The sequence below is a fragment of the Argentina anserina genome, chromosome 6 (genome assembly GCF_933775445.1).
Source record: "Argentina anserina chromosome 6, drPotAnse1.1, whole genome shotgun sequence".
Classification (NCBI taxonomy): Eukaryota; Viridiplantae; Streptophyta; class Magnoliopsida; order Rosales; family Rosaceae; genus Argentina; species Argentina anserina.
Genome location: NC_065877.1, coordinates 20707690 through 20727276, shown reverse-complemented (window position 1 = coordinate 20727276; position 19587 = coordinate 20707690). Strand labels below are relative to the sequence as shown.

Below are 19587 nucleotides of genomic sequence, written 5' to 3'. Positions count from 1 at the left end.
ATGAACGTTGTTTATTATAGAAAAAAATGTAGGATGTGTCCTTGACATAACACTTCAATATGAATTGAAGTATTTTTGGCTGTAAAAAAATTAAATTTTTTGTACCCAATAAACTTCTTGTCATTCATGTATTATTACACCAATAATAATTTATTTTTCAAATATAACATGATCAAACTAGACTTTTTTTCAATCACATGAGCAATAACACCATCCCAATGGGTCTTTACCCTTCCAACAACATGCATATTCACATCCCAAGGCGTGTTTGCATTGGTCATCATAATAGCATCGTACTTGATTTGACGGGGTCCTGAGCTCTTTAAATGGCATATTTGCAGCATTAGGATCCACAGCTCCGACTCCATATTGAAACACTATATTGAAAATTAAATTTGTTATTCATACATGATTAGTAGTGAACAACGACCAAACCCAAAAACCAATCGAGCAAGGATAATTAGGCATACCTTGAACAACGACAACAAAGAGAAATACGCACATTGCAATGGAAGAAGTCTTCGCCATTCCTTCAAAATTATGTCTGATGTTGTGAATTGCTATGGTAGTGACTTGATTTGTAATGCAAAATCTACTGGTGTATATGTCATTGTTCTTAGGTAAATATATATGAAAATATTCTACAATAATGGTAATATTATGGGCTGGATATGATATTTTTACTATAATACTCTATTAAATGAGGGAAAATTTGTGACCACTTATTTTATAGCAGAAAGCATTCTACAAATCATATCCATTAAGTTAGATATCTATTGTGGTTGAAATTAGAGACAACTTTGTAATTGTTTTTATTAAATGCAATTTACTATATACTATTGATGAGTAAATGTTCTACACTAATGTAATAATGTGGATTAGATACGATATTGTTTTTGGTATACTAATATGTAAATGGGCGAGGATCTATGACCACATATTTTATGGTTATAATCATGCTACAAATCTTGTACTTTCAATTTGATGTTTGTTAGTACGTGGTTGAGATTAGAGAAAAAAATTTCTAATTCTTTTGTATAAATGCAATGATCGACAATAATATAATAATGTGGGTTTGAGATGAGATATTATTGCTAGTATATTATAATAATATTAAGGGCGAATTTGAGACCACGTACTTATTTTTATGGTTATACTCATGTTGCTAAACCTGGTCACTACAGATTTGTGAAACTATAGTAAATATGTCAACTATTGTTTGTAAGTATAAGACTTGGAAGTACACATAATGATTCATCCTCTTGGGAATGACAAAATTTGTATGGATGTGCAATATCATTTTTACCAAACTACTAATAATGACCAGACAATATTTTAGTTTACAAAAAACTCACTTCTTAATTTGATATAACAAATTAGGACAATAAATTACAAATATGAATCACATAATGACAAACTGCTATATGTCATGTTATTTTACTTTTTTGTCATTTTATCTCATTATATTTAAGAGAATTCAAAATTCATTTTCACTGCCACATATTACATTTGCATGTGTATCTGCTACTGTCGACTAAGAAACTACCTGCTACTGTCGACTAGGAAGCTACATGCTATTGTCGATTATGAAACTAACAGCTGTTATCTAATTAAGCATTGCTACTGTTGAGTATGAAACTAGCTGCTACTACTGACTTGAAAGGTGCTACTGTCAGCTGGGAATGTACCTGCTACTGTCGATTATGAATTTAGCTGCTACTGTCGACTGTAAAACTTATTGCTACTGTGGTTTTTGTTGAGAAAAAATTTAAATTTCAAAGTTTTTCAAAAAATATGCAATATGGTATTTAAATGAAAACTCATAACGTGATAAACAACTTTATATATTGGTTCATTTCCAAATTAACGGTGGTTTAGTCGGAAAATTTAAAATTGCCGGAAAAAAACTAAAAAATGAGGAGAGAAAAACTTGTTAGATTTAAGAGTGACTGCTTGGTAATTTTCGAGAAAATAGTGGTAGTTTGGACATTTCAATATTAATTAATTAATCAGGTTTGAGTCCATATTTTTTGGTTTTGGCTGAGTTTGTGTCATAATTTATATAAGAAATATAAATTGTGAACTTTTAGTTCATTCAAATGTTGTCTAGTACTACTAAGTAATTTTCTATATCATTTTTATTTACCTTAGGCAACTTTGATCCATAAATTATAATTTTCATTTAAATAAAAGCATAGAAACTGATAACTAATTCATACAGTGGCGGATTTAATATTAGAAAATAGGGTGGACTTGAGTTTGTCAATAAAAAAAGTTGAATTGGAGTTAAAGGAAGGAAAAGAGAAACTCAGCAGTACTTCGTGATTAATTGTCATGGCTCTATGGTGGTAAGCAAGTGGTGGAGGGGGAGCAGGCTCGTACCTGAGTATGAGGCAACAGCCTCAGGCACCAAATCTTGAAAGGCACAATTTTGATCGTCAACTTCAAAGAGTTCCTCTTAGATCAGCTTTGTCTCTCGCTGCGACACTCCTCCATCCCTGACTCTCTTGATCTCAAGCTTTAGATAAAAAAAAATGCATAATACAAATAAAACTTTGAAGCTTGATGTTTTCAAAACACATACAACCGGAGCATGATTTTGGGTATCACTAATTATGATTCATTGTAGATATATATGGGCAACGAATCAGGGCATTCTTTTAATTGATTGATATGATTTCGGTGAGTAAGTAGGTGATGATTACTCTTTATTGCCTGGTGCCTTAGTTTCAATTTAAATTTTATATGATATGGAATATATCGTTTTGCCACATAATTTCTATTCATCTACTAAAAAACAGAACTGTTAAAAAAGTGGAGGAGAGGGAAGACAAGAAGAAAAACAAAATGTGTATTTTCGGTGGTGTATTTGAAAGATGAAAAGACATCATCCTTAGATTTTGTCTCAGGTCTTCAGGTTTGTAGATACGGTCTGAGGGGGATGGAGTACTTTCACCTCCATCATTTTGTTATAGGGCTCCATGTTCTAGGTGCTTATTGGTGTGGGTGTAGGTGTTTCACGGCATTTCTAAAGGATTGTGTGGCAGTGGATGGTGGATGGTGGATGGTGGATGGTGGCTGGCGGGGTGTCAGGATCCCACGTCACAAGTTGGAGGAAGAACAGCCTTTGGAATTAATTGAAGAGCAGTCAGTAAGTAACTTTGAGAAAGTCACCAGAAGCATAAATTGGTAATCTAGGTAGGTAGTTCAGGAGGTAAACGATCGGTTGAGCAGGGGAAATTATGACTGCATAAGATGTTGGAAAAGGAGAGGATTCAAGGAGGTTAACAGTGGACTAATGAGTAATAGATTACGAACTAGAGATCATTTTTAATTAGCTCAGTTTGATCCTACTATTTCTCCTCTATTCCATTCTGTGGTCTGCTGATGAATTTTTAGATCATTTATTTATGAATTGTGACCTTGCTAGACAAGTTTGGAATATTGCAGGTTCTCCTAACCCACTTCAATGGACTGAACAAATTTAATCTCTTGGCTTTGGTTTCAAATGAATATTTCTCAAGACTTTTGCGTATTACTTTTTACTTGGTCTATTTGGAATTCTAGGTACAAATTAGTATTTTAGCAGTTGGTTGCTTTGCCTGATTAAACCATTTTTGGGGCGATCGTGATGGGACCGATTAATGTAATGGTAATTCTAAATTATGATATAACATACCTGTTGGAGAATTTCTGGGTAAAAATGAATTGTGGAGATGGAACAAACCAAACAAACGTGTCTTTTGGAATGAAAGGACACGACTTCTGGGTTTTAACTAAAGTGAATAGTCATACCCTTTCAAAGCATCACCAATCTTCTATATAAGGATGACAAACCAAAGTAGATGGTTAATTAATTAATTTTCTCCTCTCTCTTCTTTCCTCAATATTTCTGAGAAACACAAAGTAGAATTTGCCAGGGATTCAATTGAAGTGCTTCGATTGAATTCGATAGTTGTATCCTGCAAGACAGACGTCCAAAGATCTACAAGCACAAGTGTAGGGGCGAATTTCTGTTTTAGGAGATTGCAACAAGCAAGCCTCTATCAAAATCAACAAGTCAGTTTCTTTGTTTTCAATCTTTTTGATTTCAGTTTAATTGAAATTGATATTACTGTATTCATAGAATTGAAATTGTGTTCTTCAAATTCATTTTATAGTTGTAATATTACTGTATTTATAGAATTGGAATTGGGTTCTTAAAACTCAATTTACTGCTGTAATTAGAAGTATAAATCAAAGGCTATTTTATACAACATCGTGTGTTGATTAAGTTGATTCCATTACTTACTGAACCTGTGTTCTAACAATCTAAAACATAAATTATATTTGTTGAAATGGATCAACCTGCTGCTGTTGGTGTTAAGAACCACATTGAGAAGCCTTTTGTGTTCAAAGGTGTGGATTTCAAAAGATGGCAGCAAAAGATGTTGTTTTATCTAACAACGTTGAACTTGGCACAAGTGATTACATCTGAGGCTCCTGAATTGCCAGCAGAGGGTGATATCCCTGATGCAACTATGAAAGTTGTTGAAGCTTGGGAGCACAACGAATTTATGTGTAAGAATTACATCCTGAATGCATTAGATGATTCTGTGTATGATGTTTATTCTACATTCAAAACTGCAAAAGAGCTGTGTGATTCTTTGGATAAGAAATACAAGTCTGAAGTTGCAAGTGCCAAGAAATTTGTTGTTGGAAAATTTCTGAATTGTAAGATGAGTGATGCCAAGTCTGTGGTGAAGCAAGTGGAAGAACTCCAGATTACTGCTCATGAATTAGTTGCTGAAGGTATGAGACTCAATGAGACTTTTCTTGTTGCTTCCATTATTGAAAAGTTACCTCCCTCTTGGAAGGATTTTAAGATTTATCTCAAGCACCTATCTAAAGAGATGAACCTTGAGCAATTGATTCTTAAGCTTCGTGTGGAGGAAGAGAATCGAAAGAATGAAAAATCTGATTGGTCCTCAATGGAAGCAAAAGCCAATGTGATTGAAGGCAATACTTCTAGGTCCAAGTTTTCTCACAATCAGAAGAAGGGAAAAGATAATGCCAAGAGAGCACTTACTGCCCCAAAAGCTGTTATGTTCAAAAAGAAAATTCAAGGTGCATGTTGGGTGTGCGGGAAGCCTAGTCATAAAGCTATGGATTGTCGCCACAAGAAGGACAAGCCTGCTGAAAATAAAAATCAGGCAAACATGGCAGAAGACCAATTTATTGTTGTTGTATCTGAAGTAAATTTGATGACCAATAGCAATGATTGGTGGATTGACACATGTGCATCAAGGCATGTGTGTGCTGAAAGGAGCATGTTTACAACATATGTGCAAGGATCTGGTGGAGAGAACCTTTATATGAGAAACTCTAGCACTGTTGCAATTGAAGGAAAAGGAAAAGTGATACTGAAACTCACTTCTGGAAAAGAACTTGCACTCACTAATGTGTTCCATGTTCCTGAGATTAGAAAGAATCTAATTTCTGGTTCTCTTCTTATCAACAAAGGCTTTAAGTTAGTGTTTGAATCTGATAAATTTGTACTCACCAAGGGTGGGATGTATGTAGGAAAAGGTTATATTTCTGAGGGGTTGTTCAAACTCAATGTAATTCCTTCTGCTGATATTAATAATAATAATAATAATAATAATAATAATAATAATAATGCAGGCAATAGCACTGCTTCTATTTACTTCCTTGATTCAGTTGATTTATGGCATGAAAGATTAGGTCATGTGAATTATCGTTCTCTAAACAGGATAATAAATTTGGGTTTGTTACCAAAATGCAAGCCTAAGTTAGAATGTATATCAAACAGCAGAAATAATGCTGATAAGCATAAATGTGAAGTCTGTATTGAATCAAAATATGCAAGGCACTCTTACAAATCTGTTCAAAAATCCAATGAAGTACTTGGACTGATTCATAGTGATCTTTGTGACTTCCAATCAACTCCAAGTAGATCTGGAAAGAATTATTATATTACTTTCATCGATGATTGTAGTAAATTTTGCTATGTCTATTTAATAACAAGTAAAGATGAAGCTTTAAGTATGTTTAAGATATATAAAGCTGAAGTTGAAAATTAATTAGACAAGAAGATAAAAATACTGAGATCAGATCGTGGTGGAGAATACATATCAAATGAATTCTCTGAATTTTGTTCTACACGTAGAATTATTCATCAAACAACAGTACCCTACACTCCAATGCAAAATGGAGTTGCTGAGCGTAAGAACAGAACTCTCAAAGAAATGATGAATTCCATGTTGAATAGTTCAGGTGCTCCACAAAGTTTATGGGGTGAAGCTCTATTATATGCACACTCAATATTGAATAAAATTCCTCTTAAAAGGAATGATCAGTCCCCATATGAAATCTGGAAAGGAATGCCACATTCATATAAAACTATGAAAGTGTGGGGTTGTCTTGCAAAAGTGAGAGTTCCTCCTCTAAAAATGCAAACGGTTGGACCTAAAACAGTAGACTGTGTATATATTAGACCTGCAATTAATAGTGCAGCAAATAGATTTTTAGTTCACAAATCTGGAAATGAAGAAGTGCATGTGAACACGATTCTTGAGTCCAATGAAGCTGAATTCTTTGAGGATATATTTCCATACAAAGATAGATTAAGTACTCCAAAGAAAAGAGTACATGAAGATTCAAATACACAGAAAAATAATAACAATGCTTCTACGTCAAAGGTTCAAAAACAAAAATTAGAACCAAGAAGAAGCAAAAGAGCAAGAGTTGCAAAAGACTTTGGTCCGGATTTTGTGGCTCTTACTGAACAAGAACCTCAAACATATAAGGCTGCAATGGCATCTGCAGAAGCACCTTATTGGAAGGAAGCAATCTAAAGTGAAGTGGAATCCATTATGAATAACCATACATGGAAATTGGTTGATTTACCACATGTATGTAAACCAATTGGTTATAAATGGATATTCAAAAAGAAATTAAAACCAGATGGTTCCATAGATAAATATAAAGCAAGACTAGTCGCAAAAGGTTTTCGACAAAAAAAAAATTCTTGATTTCTTTGACACCTATTCTCCGGTCACTCGAATTACTTCCATTCGAATGTTAATAGCAATTGCTGCTATATATGATCTTGAAATACACCAGATGGATGTCAAGACGGCATTCTTAAATGGAGAATTAGAGGAAGAAATCTATATGGAACAACCCGAAGGCTTCATTGTTAAAGGGCAAGAGAAGAAAGTCTGTAAACTTGTTAAATCGTTATATGGACTTAAACAAGCCCCAAAACAATGGTATGAGAAGTTTGATTATACAATGATGTCTGCTGGATTCAAAATAAACGAGTGTGATAAATGTGTTTATATCAAACAAACTAAAAATGCTTGCATCATTGTATGTTTATACGTGGATGACATGTTGATAATGGGAACTAACAAGGACATTATCAACTCCACAAAGAAGATGCTTAGTTTCAAATTTGAAATGAAAGATATGGGATTAGCAAATTTAATCCTTGGAGTGAGAATTAAAAGAGATAGTAATGGCTATACACTCACTCAATCTCATTATGTGGAGAAAGTACTAAAGAAATTTGGACACTATGATGATAAGACGATGATGACTCCATTTGATCCAACATGTAAGCTTGCAAAGAATAATGGTAAAAGTGTGTCTCAATTAGAATACACACAAATAATAGGAAGCTTGATGTACATTAAGAATTGTACAAGACCGGATTTGGCTTATTCTATAACTCGATTAAGTCGATATTCAAGCAATCCTAATAAAGACCATTGGCATGCTTTGATAAGAGTACTAAGGTACTTAAAGTATACAATGGACTACGGTCTACATTATACAAAATATCCTCCTGTTTTGGAAGGATATAGTGATGCAAATTGGATTTCGGGTAGCACAGAAAGTAAGTCCACAAGTGGTTATGTGTTTACATTCAGTGGAGGAGCCGTGTCATGGAAGTCATCCAAACAAACTTGTATAGCACGATCTACAATGGAATCAGAATTCTTTGCCATGGATACAGCTGCCGAAGAAGCCGAATGGCTTAGAAATTTTGTTGAAGATATTCCATTGTGGCCTAAGTCTCTAACACCCCTTTGTATTCATTGTGATAATATGGCTGCCTTACATAGAGACAAAAACAAAATATACAATGGGAAATCTAGGCATATAAGGCGAAGACATGCTACAATACGACAATTACTCTCCAATGGAGTAATAGCATTGGACTACATCAAATCAAAGGAAAATTTAGCCGATCCTTTGACCAAAGGCCTACCTAAAGAGCAAGTCGTATTTACATCGAGGGGAATGGGTCTCAAGCCAATACAATGAATCATTACTTGGCGGAAACCTCACCTAGCAACATTGGAGATCCCATGGTCTAGGTTCAATAGGCAAACTGGTTAAGGAAGATTCAAAAGCATGACACATATGTGCCTATTCCTATGATGTAACAATGTGTGTAATCCGTTGACGATTAAGGGATGAATATTAATTTATTCTTAATAATGCTAATAACTTTCTAAAGTGGGATAGAACGGACTATTCTTAATTAGCATTACCTATATGAGAGTGATGTGGGTCGCATCCATGAGAATTGATATGGCTAAATTCTCTAGAGCTCTCATGAAGTCGGGATTTGTTCAGGACCAAAATGAACACAACCGTATAAATTTGAAATGTGAAGATGATATATGTGTGATACTTGTTGTCTCGTATTACTACCATATAGTGAACAGTTCAAGATGAAAAATTTCACTGTTTCACTAGGTAATACCGATAAGTTATCACTAGGAATGGTTCAAGTCCAAAAGACACCATTTCCGACGCATATTGATTCTATTTTCTCTGAAATAACGTTAAGTTACAATGACTAATATGTAACTTATTTTCTATTCAAATGTGGGGTATTTTCTGATTTGAATAGAAAATGTGGGGTATTGTTGGAGAATTTCTGGGTAAAAATGAATTGTGGAGATGGAACAAACCAAACAAACGTGTCTTTTGGAATGAAAGGACACGACTTCTGGGTTTCAACTAAAGTGAATAGTCATACCCTTTCAAAGCATCACCAATCTTCTATATAAGGATGACAAACCAAAGCAGATGGTTAATTAATTAATTTTCTCCTCTCTCTCTTCTTTCCTCAATATTTCTGAGAAACACAAAGTAGAATTTTCCAGGAATTTAATTGAAGTGTTTCGATTGAATTCGATAGTTGTATCCTGCAAGACAGACGTCCAAAGATCTACAAGCACAAGTGTAGGGGCGAATTTCTGTTTTAGGAGATTGCAACAAGCAAGCCTCTATCAAAATCAACAAGTCAGTTTCTTTGTTTTCAATCTTTTTGATTTCAGTTTAATTGAAATTGATATTACTGTATTCATAGAATTGAAATTGTGTTTTTCAAATTCATTTTATAGTTGTAATATTACTGTATTTATAGAATTGGAATTGGGTTCTTAAAACTCAATTTACTGTTGTAATTAGAAGTATAAATCAAAGACTATTTTATACAACATCGTGTATTGATTAAGTTGATTACATTACTTACTGAACCTGTGTTCTAATACCTTCTAAGTATTTTTTACATCGAATGGTAGCCCCCAGATTCTTCTATTGGATTTGCTATAAGAAATGCATATTGTAATCCCCTATGTCCAGGCAAAACAATTAGTCTTTACTATTTACTAATCTTGTTGGTGGCTGAGGTGACTGCTCTTTGAGAAGGTCTTCATACAGCTTTTTTGCAACACCATTCTCATCTCATGGTGGAAGGAGACTCTAAATCACTGTTTGATTGTCTTCATGGTTAGGTTGCTACTCCTTGGCGTATACAAACTTTGGTGACTAACATTAAATAGTTTGTCAGCAAATTCAAGCCATTTATTTCCGGCATGTGTAATGAGAGACAAATTATGTTGCCAAACGCGTTGTTGATTTAGGACATACTTATTATCCTATAATTTGGTTTTAGTGTCTTCGTTTTTTTATCTCTAGCGTTACATTTGAATCAATTGAGAATTAAAGTTTCTAGAGGTTTTTTGTTGTAGTTTGTGTTTTGATTTGTTTTTAAGTCATAAATTGTATGATAATCTTTGTTCATTCGAAACTCGTAACATGTCTTTTGCCTTTGTATAAGTCAGTCCCTTCCTTCGTTGGAAACGCTTATGTTCACACTCGTTTCATAAAGTATGGTAATGATAATTATAACTCACTTTAATTAACCTGTAATTGCTTCAAACCAAAAATGATTCCTTCTCCACTGCCCTTTATGATCTAAGTTATATATGTATGCCTCAATCACGGTATCACCTGCCACAGAGTCACTTTTCTGTGCAGATGTGATTGAATGACTTCTGGTTAGATCTTCCCGAACCAGAATTCTCTAGGGGATGTGAAAGGTTTTTATTAACTAACATCAAGAATAATGCTTAGAATCTCCCTCAACTTGTATATTTTTGTACCAAATATAATGATTCCTTCTCCTGCGTTAAACATGGTGCACTGCCCTCAGTAATCTTCAATGTGTGTACGTAGAAATAGAACACCAATGACCAACCACTCCTTATCGCCATCAGTCTTTCTTTTCTTACGTCTATCCCTCCAAACAAAGGCGCAAACAAAGTCAATACCATTCTCTTCCTCCTTCCTTCAATAATAGAAACTTGAAACGCAGCCTTCGGAAACATCTTGCATGGATATATTTATATATTTACGTAAATATGGTAGAAAAGACGTATATATAGTATAAGTTCCACCACAATTAATACACAAACATTTAGACCCTTGAAGACAATAATAACACACACAGCTCCAACCTCTCGATCATACCAAAAACATCGTTAATGGGAGGCCACAATTCCAAAGATAACAAAACGCAACTCTCACTCTCTGAACCAAAACCAGCCATGGATACAACCACCCAGCTTCAAACCACTGATTCAACTACTGAACCAGGTCCAGCATGGTCAGCTCTTCTCGGAGAAAGCAACTGGACCGGCCTCCTCGATCCTTTGGACCTCCACCTCCGAACCCTGATCCTCCGTTGCGGCGACTTCTGCCAGGGGACCTACGACGCCTTCAACAACGACGCCAACTCTAAGTACGCCGGGTCCAGCCGCTACGGCCACGCCAACTTTTTCGACAAAGTGATGCTCCAAGACGCTGCCAACTACGAAATCGCTTCCTTCCTCTACGCCACCGCGCAGGTCAGCGTCCCGGAGGCCTTCCTCCTCCACTCCATGTCCCGCGAGTCGTGGGACCGCGAGTCCAACTGGATCGGCTACGTAGCCGTCACCACCGACGAGTTCAGCAAGTCCATCGGCCGCCGTGAGATCTACGTAGCCTGGCGCGGTACCACCCGCAACTACGAGTGGATCAATGTGCTCGGCGCTGAGCTCGTTTCCGCCGAGCAGCTGCTCAACCCGGAGAACAACAACACAGTCAACAAGGATGTAAAGCAAACCACTGAAGGCGAAGGAGGAACAAGCAGCAGCAGTGATGACGAGGAGGAAGACAAGATACCGAAAGTGATGAGGGGCTGGCTGTCCATGTATACTTCCGACGACTCGAAATCTTCCTTCACCAAACTGAGCGCTAGAGTTCAGCTGGTGACGAAGATCAACGAGCTGAGGGAGAAGTACAAAGGTGAGAACCTAAGCATAGCCTTAACCGGGCACAGCCTCGGCGCCAGTCTCGCTATCGTGAGCGCATTTGACCTGGTGGAGAACGGAGTCTCCGACATTCCGGTGGCTGCTTTCGTCTTCGGGTCTCCGCAAGTCGGGAACAAAGCCTTCAAGACCAGAATAAGCAACCACCCCAACCTGAAGATCATGCACATAAAGAACACCATCGACGTGATTCCGCACTATCCGGGGAGGATATTGGGGTACCGGTACATAGGGACCGAGGTTGTGATCGACACAAGGAAGTCGCCGTACTTGAAGGACTCGAAGGAAATGGGAGACTGGCACAACTTGCAGGCGATGCTGCATATAGTGGCGGGGTGGAACGGGCAGGAGGGTGAGTTTGAGCTCAAGGTGAAGAGGAGTGTGGCTTTGGTGAACAAGTCGTGTGACTTTCTTAAGCCGGAGTGTTCAGTGCCGGCCATGTGGTGGGTTGAGAAGAATAAAGGGATGGTGAGGGATGAGAGTGGGGAGTGGGTACAGGCTCCGCCGGCAGATGAGGACCTTCCGGTACCGGAATATTGACTGATGGTGATGGAATGGTAGGTGAGTCAATGCTGGAAGACAACGTTATTGAAAATGTGTTGATAAGCCAGTATAGTTGTGCTATGAATTGATTGGCTCCTATTATGTTGTCTGTCGATTTGTGTAGATGCAATACTTTATCATCCACAAGGATATGTTCTTTACCAATTTGTCTATAATGCTTGTTTGTATTTTATTGACGGTGAGTGATTGTTTCAATTTACTCGTTGAGTATTCTTCCGTCAACCTCTTCTTATATTTTCATCAAAGAAATACTAATGAAATCTGACAGGTAGATAATATATTTGCTTTAACATTACGTTAGATTACTGGATGTAATTATCAGAGCTCAATCTTATTGCCCAAATGTAGGTCATTTGTATGATATTACTTATTTTATAGCTAAACTCAGAGACCTAGAGGCTAGACTCGATCACCATGATCATATCGTAGTATAGCTCCGGTTTCCATCTTGTATCCTTGTTCTAGATGGAAGCAGGCCGGGTCTCGATATTCTTTGAAACTGGGCAATATGAGTCCTGTGTGTTAACTTTTGGACCTAAGATGTGACTCGATAAGATGCTTGAGTTTTTTTTTTTTTGATACAGCATAAGATGCTTGAGTTATTTGAGTAAATCACTAGGGGGATTGACCATCTGTAGTAATAGGACTGAAAGCTTAATTTCCTTAATTGTGACAGTAACAGACCAAACAGAACCAGGTACACATCATTTAAAAGATTGTGATAGTGATCGAGATGACCATCAGTGAAACTAGTATCGCAGTCTGAATTTGAAAGCTAATACATTCAACTGATTCAAGTGTATATTTAGGGAAGACATTCCCTAGCTCTATCATTTAAGCTTAAAGCCACATGAACAATGGTTGTATAAAGCACTCATGTACAAGCAACTGTTAACCAAATCACAGTGCATATATAGGTTAAAGAGTATCAATGCTTTAATTTGAGTACGTACGTTGTCGCATATTTTTAAGAATATATATGCCTAGTTGTCAATCCATTGAAGAGTAAAAGAAGGGGAATTTTAATAGAAATAGCATTGCATTTCGCTCACAATCGGTTATACGATCGACTTGCATTCTAGTGAAGCATTTTATATAGTTAATAGCCTACATATTATTAATTGAGATAAAAAATATATATTGACTGAACTCAAGCATGGTCTATGCAGCACCAAGGTTAAATTGTCCTTCTATTTCACCAAATGAACATAATTATTTAGAGCATACACGAGTACAATGACACGAATTGGAGGAATGAAGTACGTAAAGAAATTTAGGCGTGTATGATAATCCCTCTCATCGTTGGCCTGCGGTTTTATTAACGATCGAATATTGAAGTGCTACGGCAGTCCATAGCAGCGGTGTGTGCACTCGGCTTGAAGCATTCCGCCAACATGCATCTGCTAATTAGGTTCCATACCAAACCAGACGGTTGCTTTGGACGTGGTAAAAAAAAAGGTCAGCCTGGTCAGGTGGGTTTCTCCACCCTCTGGTTGCTTAAAAATAAAGATGCTCGAGACTCGAGTAAATCATGGAGAGGGTTGACCACCTTTCAGCTGTTTTTTTGTACTCCCTAATATTCATCTTTGATATATAGTTGGCATCTTAATTTGATTCAAAAGATTAATTACTTGATTTTATTTTCAGAGCTCAATCTTATTGCAAAAATGTAGAGCATTGTACAGTATAATACTACTTTTTTATAGGACAAACTAAACCTCTAGACCGGCATTTTATCAGTCACCGCCGTAGTATAGCTCCGGTTCCCATCTGGTTCTATATGTAAGCTATATTTGAAAGTGAAATGGTTTAACTTGAGTTTGAGTAAGAATAGTTAAGGTCTAATAGTTTTTGAAGCTAATACATTGAAGTGCGTATTTAGGGAAGGCATTCTACCTATCGTTTAAGCTTATAGCCACATGAACCACTTTAAAGCGCTCATGTACAAGCAGCTGTTAACCAAACCACAGTGCATTCTTTAAAGAACATCAATGCTTTGAGAATGTGCCCTGTCAATCCACTGAAGAGTAAAAGATGGGCATGCACTTTTAATTGAAACTGGATTGCATCTTGCTCACAATCAGTTATACTATCGATATGCAAACTACTGAAGCATTTTATGGCTAATAGCCTATTATTGATTGAGATGGAAAAAAAATTGACTGAATTCAAGCATGGTCTATACAGCACCAAGGTTAAACCAATCCTTTTATTTCACCAAATGAACATACTTATTTAGATCAAACACGAGTACATTGTGACACTAACTAGAGGAATGAAAGTTCTACGGCAGAGTATCCCTGGCTCTCATTATAGGCCTACAGTTTTATTAACGATCGGATATTAAAGCACTACGGCAGTCCATAGCAACGGTGTGTGCACTCGGCTTGAAGCTTGACGCATCCCTGCCAACATGCATCTGCTTGCTGCTGTCTTCCACCATTAGAACACCGATTAGCGCAGGGCATCATGACGTTGGTATCGCAGGCCTTGAGACAGGTTACTGTGTCTCCATCTCCAGATCCTACGCCGTTGACGCATGCTGCATCAGGCCAGGATAGCAACACCAGTAGTGCTGCTAACAGAAGAACAAGTGCGTTAGTTCGTGACCTCGCCATGAATATACAAATTAGCTAGAGGATTAGTCAAGTTATGATCCACGTTGTGAATGTGTTATCGGTCGTTGAGAGCATGGCATATATACCACTAAAAGAGGTCGATTAAATGTAATAGAGAAGACGTTCCCCTTTCTATCAATGTTGTTGAATGTTACACGTAAAAAGAAACTCAGGATAATTATTCATCTTGGTAATTCAATATCTGAAACGCCGTAGTTTGATACGATGGTGCCTTAATTCCACATCAGAACCCCCAAAGACAAAACCGTGAATTGTTCTTCAATTGTCATCATAGCTAGGCTTCGGTTTTCCTAAAGACCAAGATATTTATATTCCAACCAACCACATCTTTTGCACCATATAGAAGAGTACAAGCACACAAGTAGACACGAAGGGCAAGGCAATCCAGATCAGGCAGATAATGTTTGCATATTCGTCATTTCATAAATATTCTTAAAAACACAGGTACCAAACACACAACCTTTTGGACGATAGATACAGGTTGAGGCGCAGCTTCTCAGTTCAAACTGAAACTAAAGATTGCAGTGCTAAACATGATTAGTTCGAACTTAATAGCCGAGCATCCTCCATCTCTTTCCAGAATTCTTTATTTCTTTCCACGCAGTTTTGCTCCCAGAGCTCTCTCTAACTTGCCAATTACCTGTTGATTTGGAATAGCTTTCCCAGACTCATACTCTTGGATCACTTGAGGCTTCTCATTGATGATCTGCAAATAATTCAGATGGTCATTGACATATGTCAAAACAAATTAAGTACAACATACTATATCATTATTACGTACATACAGAGAGAGAGAGAGAGAGAGAGAGAGAGAGAGAGAGAGAGAAAGAGAGAGATTACTTGAGCAAGCTGAGCCTGAGTAAGTTTCTTATCCATACGAGCTTGCATGATAGCTTTCTTCAGCTCACTTGGAACTCGCTCATCTACAATCATGAATAGACGACACTTAGCACAAAAAGATGCAAATTGCAAAATCCCAAACAAAATGTAGCTAAAACAATGGCAAAAAATTAAACAAGGGCACGTCAAACAAACACAGACAGCCATAGAAACATTTAAAAATTAAGATATAGAAATATACAACGACCAACATCTTCGGTCGGACTGTGAACATGCATACTTCAAAAAACAGCATTCTCAATTACACAAGCACAAAGGTGCTGTTCAAAAAAGTGACATTTAGACACAAACGGTTAAATAAACAAACCCAATAAAAGAAATGAGAGGACAGCGATACATGAAGAGTCTCAAAGGTTAAAGGCGGATCGCCTTCATCCTTCCCCTTTTTAATTTTGTTTGCAATAATGCACTTGCACATCCTAGCTATTCTTCTCCACCACCCCCCCCCCCCCCTTTTATCCTCTCCTCCTCTTCCTCATGCACCCTCTCCCATGTAAGTCTCATGAACAGTACACACCAGAAACAATTGTGCAATCAAGAGTAGTCCTTTAATTGGCCCGTAAGAGAGATGAAGAAAAGAACTATTGGAGGACATATAACACATTTTGCATCAGCAGAAGAAGAAAGAGCTCAAACAGTCCAACAAGAGTTCTTGAGATGACTGATGCATATTGCATCATCCCCACAAGTATCTGATGTTGCCAGTTTGGACATCCGAGTTCCATGCATTTCAAAATACAACCTTAGCATGCAGAAGAAATAAAAATTTAGGAACGATACTAATAGAATGAACTATGAACAAACTTGGACCAATTGGGTAACATTAAGGTTCTTGGAGAGGATAGGTGCAAACAGCCTCACCCCAACTGGCAGAGCAGCTGTTGCCAGCTCAGACCCTCTGAGTTCCAGTTCAAAATGGTGTAGAAGACATAAAAATGAAGGATCAGTGTGTAAACACGTCACATACACCATAGATATAAGCCATGCATAAATTTAACACGAGGAAACAATGCACCACAGTACCAGTAGGGCTGATCACTGGCTCCCACCTTTAAAGGGTTGTGGAAAGATATATTTACATAGCCTCACCAAAGTTATTCCATTATGGAAGTGATGTTTTTGAACATTATAGAGGAACTACAAGTGATGGAACAATGTGTAAACAAGTCATATTTACCAAAGCTATGAAAATCCTTTATAGAGAAAAAAAGGTGAACCAGTGGGGCAGCTCACTGGTTCCCATCATTGAGGTATCTAGAGAAAACAGATGCACACATATGTACCAAACTTGTTTAGTTTGGACATGCGAGCTCTAGTACACAATTAATCATTGCCCACAGATAAAGTGAAACATCTGGATGATTGGTAAGTGGACCTTTTTAATTTTACTCTCATGGGTGCAAGCTAAATCGGTATGGAAAATTATCTCAAAAAGGGTATCTTTTTAGCTCATTCGACAAGGATAAATCAATATCATATGAGTAAGTACAAATTTCATAATTTCAGTCTGGTTTAAAAATAAACTCACGAGCAAGAACTTCAGTTTCCTCATCCAGCTTCCTTGTGTTTAGAGAAGTGCTGCTGGAGGCAGCCTTGTTAAGTCCAGCAGTAGCTGCATAAGGATTATAAAATAACAATTAGGACATTAACGTCTGAAAATTATGCAGCACAACACCCAAAATAGAACTTGTACTCAAAGTTGCATGAAATTGGTAATACAACAATACCTATAACACAACAAAAGGATGAACATAACCGAAACGGAAACCCCACCAACCACTTACAATTCTCAGAGAAGATATCTCCCACCTTTTACAGTTCCAACAGAAAGAAAACAGAAAAGCACTGCACACTCATGGTTTAAGCACAAGTTTGTTCATCTCTCGGGAAGCACAAACTAAACGGTGGATAAATATTAGACAAAATTCTGCCCTACTTATGCCAAATGCTTTGGAAAACCATGGGGGTAAAATGTGATGAAATCATACAACACGTTCGAGCTGTAGCAACAATTCCATTGTTCTGATTTCCGCAACCAAAGTTCGAGCCACCACTGTGACCTCATACACACGATGCTTAATTACCTTTCTCTACTTTCAATCAGATAACGAATTCCAGGGTTTCATCTATACTATTGCTTGAGAGATAGTGGAAATTAAAATCAATCGAAGACCTAGAAACGAAGGAAAGAAGATAGACCTTTCTTGACAGTTTCGATCTCAGCGCCGGCGCGGCGAGCAGCGTTGACGGCTTTCTCGTCCTTCTTGGCGGCGGCGTTGGGGGCCTTCTTCCTGATGACGACGGGTTCCCAGTCCTGTGAGATTGGTCCGACTCCTGACATGGCTGCGATCTGGTGAAGAGGATATGTGCGAATATGGAGCGCTGGGTTTTCTAGGGGTCTTGAATTGCTGTACTAAAGCCTCTGCCTTCTTTTATACTGATGCCTCTCAGCCTTCCCAAATTTGTATGCCCTTTTATTACCCATTTAATGATTGCTCTGTAAATCTTCTATTTATAAAATAAAAATCAGAGTTTCATATGTTGATCGATTAATTTTCTGAACTTCTTAAAACGCCTAGTGTTTATTTAAACTCCTAAATCTAATTAGTTATCATTTGTAGGATATGATTGTAATATATAAAATGTAAATTAAAAAAAAAAGATGAAAGGAGAAAAATAAATGGTCGAGAGCTTTTTATGGGGAAGGTGAAGGAGGTTTTGCTTACGTCTTGTGAGTTAGGTCTACAAGGAGGTGCGTTGTTATGCTTTGATTGTCGAGGTTTGTATTTGATTTGATGGTTGTGAGGATTGTTTTTAGTTTGGATAGTAATGACATGGTATGTTTATGTTGGGGAGAAGAATTTAAAAGATTCAACTGTAACTTAACATACTCTAGAATCGTTGGATATTTTCTCGATTACGGTCAATCTTAAGAACAAAACCGCTCTACTATATATATTAAAACTATCAGCATATATGTTAGAGACAATCTTCCTCATTACATTAACATTAAGAAAGAGCTAACGATAAAATAGTCATTGGAGTTTACATGCACCATAAGCATGACACACCCAATGACATCACCTCAAAACCAACCATACCGACACCTTAGACCCTTGCAAAAAGAGGAGAGACAACCTAAGGGTGGCAATGGGCCCAGCCAAGCCCATTACTACAGGCTCAGGCTGGACCTCAACCATTTTTTTTTCAAATTTTCAGGCCGGGCTTTCTAATAAAATCAATACCCACGGGCTTGAGTCTTATGGGCTTTTTTGGGCCAGACCCATTATATTTATGTGTAAGGTATATTTATTAAGAAAAAATAAGATATGGTAATTATTGAACTAAATATATTATAAAAAAATAAGAAATATAACTAAATAATTTAATTACTTAACATGTACAACAAATAAATACATATAAAATTATTAATTTAAAAAATGAATGAGCTTTGATCGTTTTTAGGATTTGGCATATGCTTTAAACCCTCGGCCTCTATCCAGTCTTATGCCCATAAGGCCAGGTTTTGACTAGGCTTTTGACCGGGCCTTGGCCTATCGAGCCTCCGGTCCTGCAAGCCAAATGATGACCCTTAAGGACAACCTATAAAACAAAAAAAAAAGACATGGACGTCCAACTAGACCCAAACCCACCTAAAGACAACCCTAATTAACCCAAAATGTCCAGACCCACCACCACTAAATCACAGGCTAACAACGTCGTAGATCCAGTCGATCTTCTGCTTCTGATCGCAGCATCATACCCGTCGTCGACGCTGGTCACCACAATAGAGTCACCACTCAAGCCTG

At 37.2% G+C, this 19587-nt stretch overlaps 2 protein-coding genes across 2 annotated transcripts; one reads left to right on the top strand and one right to left on the bottom strand.

The window, feature by feature from the left end:
- The first annotated feature begins 10796 nt into the window (after positions 1-10796).
- LOC126799405 (phospholipase A1-IIdelta) lies at positions 10797-12412 on the top strand. Its single transcript, XM_050526605.1, has one exon. The coding sequence runs from the start codon at positions 10851-10853 to the stop codon at positions 12213-12215; it is 1365 nt and encodes a 454-aa protein (XP_050382562.1). The 5' UTR covers positions 10797-10850; the 3' UTR covers positions 12216-12412.
- A 2855-nt stretch (positions 12413-15267) lies between these two features.
- Positions 15268-18222, bottom strand: LOC126801210 (multiprotein-bridging factor 1a). The gene is made up of 4 exons (XM_050528684.1): positions 17978-18222; positions 17307-17390; positions 15719-15801; positions 15268-15584 (listed from the first exon to the last, which is right to left on the bottom strand). Exons 1-4 carry the CDS (start codon positions 18117-18119, stop codon positions 15465-15467), a joined length of 429 nt encoding a protein of 142 aa, XP_050384641.1. The 5' UTR covers positions 18120-18222; the 3' UTR covers positions 15268-15464.
- Between the last annotated feature and the right edge of the window lie 1365 nt (positions 18223-19587).

Coding starts and splice junctions, on each gene's coding strand:
- LOC126799405 (XM_050526605.1), top strand. CDS start 10,851: ATGGGAGGCCACAATTCCAAAGATAACAAAACGCAACTCTCACTCTCT.
- LOC126801210 (XM_050528684.1), bottom strand. CDS start 18,119: ATGTCAGGAGTCGGACCAATCTCACAGGACTGGGAACCCGTCGTCATC. Junction 17,391..17,977: donor GATCGAAACTGTCAAGAAAG/GTCTATCTTCTT, acceptor ATCCTTATGCAG/CTACTGCTGGACTTAACAAG. Junction 15,802..17,306: donor GGAAACTGAAGTTCTTGCTC/GTGAGTTTATTT, acceptor TCATGATTGTAG/ATGAGCGAGTTCCAAGTGAG.